A 5,143-nucleotide genomic window follows, 5' to 3' on the forward strand; every position below is an offset into this window, starting at 1 on the left:
TAACACCACAGCTTTCTCACAAATAGCATATATATATATATATATATATATATATATATATATATATATATGCACATAAGCATCCACAAAGATGCACACATGATCTATAGACTAATCCCATACAAGTGCACAACCAATTCATCAACTAATGAGAAATTTCGAAAATTGTAGACCTTTGAAATGAATGTTTTTTGTTTGTTTTGCAAATTGTCTTTGCATAATTTGACTAAAATACAGCTTGATTGAAAACAATGTACAGTATTAAATAAAAAGTGTCATTTTCTTATCTTGATTTTTCTTTTCTGTCTCATATTTAATTGTATACAACAGTTAGTTCCTGTTTTCAAATTTGATTGGCTGAGTGGCATTCCAAGAACCCATGATGTTTAAAAAAGCACTTGACTTTGTGGGTTCCAGACAGACTGTCAGTCTGTGCATTTTTGACCCTTTCGTCATTATGTCAGTAGGTAGCGACAAGCGACTTTCTTTATGAACGAGTCATTGAATCATTCATTAAAACAATTTGTTCTAAACACTAATTAATTCACAAACCAATGCACCCATTCCGTGTTGCTCTGAGATGCGTAGCAGTTAATTCTACTTTGACTTGGTTTGGCAGTAATGGAAGTATTGGTTTGGAAGTAAGAGGCAATATATTATTTAAAACCTAAGTTAGTATAACTTCTCGTTTATTGAACTGTTTTATGAAACATTACCATACTTGCAATCATGCTGTTGATCTGAATATCAGAACTGTGATTTCTTACTACCTTGTGCCTGTGGTAGATTTATATTTGGCACCCTTTTGTTGTAGTTTGTGTAAGTAATTTAATAAGTAAGTAATATTGAATTGAATATTGAAACAAACAAACAAACAACCACAACAAAACTTCTGTTAGTTAGAAATCCTCACTTTTAATAAAATGCTTGTAATTGAATCTTATCATGTTTACTGCAGCTGGATATAATAACTAATGTTAAAATTATTAAAAAGACATTAACTTACAGGTAGGCTGCAACAACTGTGAGTCTGATAATAGTCATGTTATTTTTAAGTTGTACATGTTACAGTTCCAGGGACTCATCGGATCATGTCACATCATTTCAGAAGGGGGGGTTGGTTGTGAGGTTGCTGTGACTCTGTGAGACTGACCCTTACCCCACCAGAGACGGCCAGAATGTACACTTGCAACGCGAGTCACGGTTTCCACATGCTTCAGAGAAGATGACATAAACATTCATACCAGATGACAGCGGCTGTGTGTGTTCTTAGTCAATTGTTTATCTAGAGATAGTGATTCAGTTGTGTAACATTTGAATGGCTGAAGATGAAAAGTGGCCTGCACAGCTATGCAATGTTCCATGTTAAATCCCATATACCATAATACAAGCATGATGGGTAATATTTCAGTTAAACTCAGCTCAAAGGTTGAGTTTACCGTGGATTCCTTTCCAAATGATTTGTGATTGAAAGATATGTACGGGGGACATTGATGTGGATTGGAATATAATTTAAATATAAAGTATCATGTGTGAATTTAACTGAAAGCTGCAGTCATGTTTGTGGACGGTCATAACCTCAGGATCCACAGAAACATGACACATGCTGTGGTTGCTGTAAACATTTCGAGTGACACATTGATCCCTTATTAACAGAATGATTAATGGTACATGCTGTTAACTTGTTTCATAACATGCCTTAAGGACATGCCTCGCAGGTAATTAATGCACCCATCCTGCTCTACAGAGTATGATGCCATGAAGATGCGTTGTCATAGAAACGGAATTTATCAAAATATTACTATTAATAAATTCAGTTTGTGTAGGCATGAACAACTGACATTTGTGAACTGCAATGTCAATATACAAACATTATTTGAGCAAGGACCTCTTGCATTATTTGGGAAACACTTGGAACAACCTCATACAATACAGCAAATATGAGGTTTAGTGCCCTCTGTTGGACATATTTAATACACAAGGCAGCTCATACAATCTTTAGTGCCCTCTGTTGGACATATCTAATACACAAGGCAGCTCATATAATAAAATATTATAAAGAACACCTTTGATTTCTGAGCCAGTTAAATCATAACCTTCAGCTCTAATAAAATCGTTTCATCACTTTTTAACTTGTAAAAAATAAATTTTCTATAATTACTGTGTAATTTAGGTAATAGTCATTTCTGTCTACAAGAAAACAATCAGTAGTAATGGAAAATTGCTGATTGAGATTAGCATAAATGAATCATAACAGTTAAGTGGCAGGTATTTAAAGCTTTGTGTCTTTATAGCACTGATACTAACTAATTTTCACTAATTACTGAGACCAAGAGGTTTTCTTTAATAAAATGCATGGCCGACACATGAGGTTTATACTTTGCTTTCAGGAGGTAAAAATGTGATCATACAGAGGTACAGCGGTAAAAGCATTATGAATAGCGAGTGGAGGCTGTAGAGATTTGAAATGTATGACATAAGTACTTTAATGCCGTTACGCCCTCATCCACACTCCTCACAGAACAGGCCAAACACAGCTACAAAAATACTCTTTTCTACAAAATACTTCAATCTGTTCTTTTAACACTTCATAACTGTGCATTAAGCTGGCTGTGAAAACACTTAAAACACCAAACAATAAAACACAGAAAGATAAAAACATAGAGAGGTCACGGACTCACTGTAAATAAATACATTTTAAACAATGATAAAGGTGTGAGTAAATCCTGGTTTGAGGGTGCGTCCATATTCAGTGTAATAATCGTATACTTTTCCTGTATGATCCTAAAAAGAGAAAAAACAACAACAGCAAGCAAGCAGTAAATTTAGTGCACATCCTGTGCATTATATACAGAGCTAATGTTATATACAGACAGGACAGTTGATAAGACCAAAGTGACTGAGTCTTCAGGCTTTGAGAGTCATATATGTTTTCCTGTAAGGAAAAAGAGAGTCTGGTCCTCTTTAGCATTGGCAGTCTGAAACTCATCGCTGAGACGAAACCGCCACTCGTCCTCCAGTTCCAGCCGAACTACAGTCTGACGTAGAGAGCTCCGGTTAGGACAGATCACACACAGAGATGCCCCTGGAGCAGAAAAGAGCAAATTATTATTAAATAGAGGATGATTTCCTAGTGTTTTCATGTGCTAAATGGACAGACAGATAGATGGATATATTATTTATCTGCCTGGTCTTTACCTTTCAGGAACTGGAACTTTTTAAGGAATCCAGGAGTCACAAAGGAATCACAGAAGTATAAGAGGAGGCCACTGAAGAGCAGACCAGTAGTGCTGAAGTTAATGGAGTGAGGTTTGGAGCTGACAAAACAAACAGTCACCTGGGAACAGAAAAAAGCACAAAAAACTATTTAGAATCATGTGAAAGTAAGCAGGATAGGCCACACAGTAGCGATACAACAGGTACACTTTAAGGTTCCTTGAAGTACCATGGTATTACCATCTGGTACCACCAGTGCAGGGCTGCAAGATTTATAAAAAAAAAACAAAAAAAAAAACAACCTTTGATTATGATTTAAAATGCAGTAAAAAAATAAAAATTAAAATAAAAGTGCTTGTTTGTGGGGCTGCACAATTTGGCCAAAAATCAATATGACGATAGTAATAATAATAATACTACTTACTACTACAAAATAAAAATGGTAAATAAAAAAGAAATGTTACTATTGTAATATTTTACAGTGAGAATAAAAAAAATTGAGTAGAAATGTTATAATTTTATTTAACAATACAACAACAAAAATGATAGCCTTAATTCTTCATTTTCAAACATTAAACCAACAAGCTTTTTTTTTTTTTTGCAGAAAACTGCAGGTAGCCCTTAAAAAGCTTCACTTTTGTTGACAACAGCAGGTTTATTTGCCATGTTGCTTTCCCAAATGCACTTTACAAGCAACCCATACTCAGAGCACATGTAGAGATTTCGGTTTTATTTCAATTAATTGTCCAGCCCTACATCAGTCTACTATGGAATGTTTTAAGGTATTAATAGTCTGTTGAAGTACCTCTGGGCCGAGGTTCAGGTAGCAGTCGACAGAGAGGACTGGGTGGCTGTAGTTTTGGGCACTGAGGGGGAAGAGGCGATGGCTGGTGTGCTGGAGGTATTTCTCTAGCAGTAGCTGAGCTGGTGTGGCCAGGAACAGGTGCTTACTGTCTGGAGCACAGATGTACTGAGACGGCTGTATTGTGGTGGGGACATCGGTCATCTGTGGAGAATTCAGACAAACAATTGTTTTAGCAGTTTCATGGAATATGATTTTTTATCATACATCGATACAGTAAAACATGAGTACAAGTTTTGGACGTTGGCTAGAAACTTGCCTTAGTCTTGATGATAAAGGTCCCATATCCACCAATGGCGATCTGCTTCTTCATCACGCTGAAGTTGTTAAACCTGCAGATGAGGAGGCCTGCACTGTGGGCACGCAGGTTGAAGTCCACATCATCACATGTGAAACTAGTGTGGAGAGAGTGAGATGTGAATATTTGGACAATAATGGAGGAAAAACAACCAAATAAGTTGGACTTTCTTTCAGAACTCACCGGTTCTGGTTGTACTGCACATTCTGTGTGAGGTCCACATTAAGTAGCAGGAAGTCATGTAAGTGACCACGCGAGAAGGGCTCTTTCTGCCGTCCGGCCCCACCTCCACGACTGGACCACTTCCTCATTCCACATAAGCCATATTGAGTGATATCTGGAGACGACTCCATGTGTTGAAGAACCTGTTTCAAGGACACATTTCTTTCTGTCCCTGCGGTACCACTGAAAAACATACAAATACACTAATTAAGAAAGATGATCAAAAACAAACACGGATGGACCAATATTAAAATTCTGTTCCTATACTTCCTGACCAATGAATTTCCATCAGTCTTTTGTGATGACTGGATAAATAATTTTTTTTATTTGTAGTTAATTTAGGTTTTTAATGTATTATAAATAATAATCATAATAATACAAATTATACTAAAAAAAACAAAGTAATTTCTAGCTAAAAATACATTTTAAATGTATTTTTATGTGTTAATGCACCTTTTTGAGATTAGCATCTTTTTAGAAGATATAGTTAAAAACTTTAGTTGTTAATAATATATATATATATATATATATATATATATATATAT

General features: G+C 35.6%; 1 protein-coding gene across 1 annotated transcript in view; it reads right to left on the reverse strand.

Moving 5' to 3' along the window:
• Positions 1 to 2,304: 2,304 nt before the first annotated feature.
• Positions 2,305 to 5,143, reverse strand: part of LOC107594824 (protein GREB1-like) — a 15,709-nt gene continuing 12,870 nt past the window's right edge. Inside the window, exons 23-27 of the mRNA XM_016285035.1 lie at positions 4,560 to 4,781; positions 4,338 to 4,473; positions 4,022 to 4,222; positions 3,199 to 3,337; positions 2,305 to 3,085 (exon numbers count right to left, since the gene is read on the reverse strand). Of these exons, the coding sequence (XP_016140521.1) occupies positions 2,922 to 3,085; positions 3,199 to 3,337; positions 4,022 to 4,222; positions 4,338 to 4,473; positions 4,560 to 4,781 (862 nt within the window). The 3' untranslated portion in view covers positions 2,305 to 2,921. The remainder of the gene's footprint in view (positions 3,086 to 3,198; positions 3,338 to 4,021; positions 4,223 to 4,337; positions 4,474 to 4,559; positions 4,782 to 5,143) is intronic.

The sequence above is a fragment of the Sinocyclocheilus grahami genome, unplaced genomic scaffold (assembly GCF_001515645.1).
Source record: "Sinocyclocheilus grahami isolate Dianchi unplaced genomic scaffold, SAMN03320097.WGS_v1.1 scaffold191.1, whole genome shotgun sequence".
NCBI lineage: Eukaryota > Metazoa > Chordata > Actinopteri > Cypriniformes > Cyprinidae > Sinocyclocheilus > Sinocyclocheilus grahami.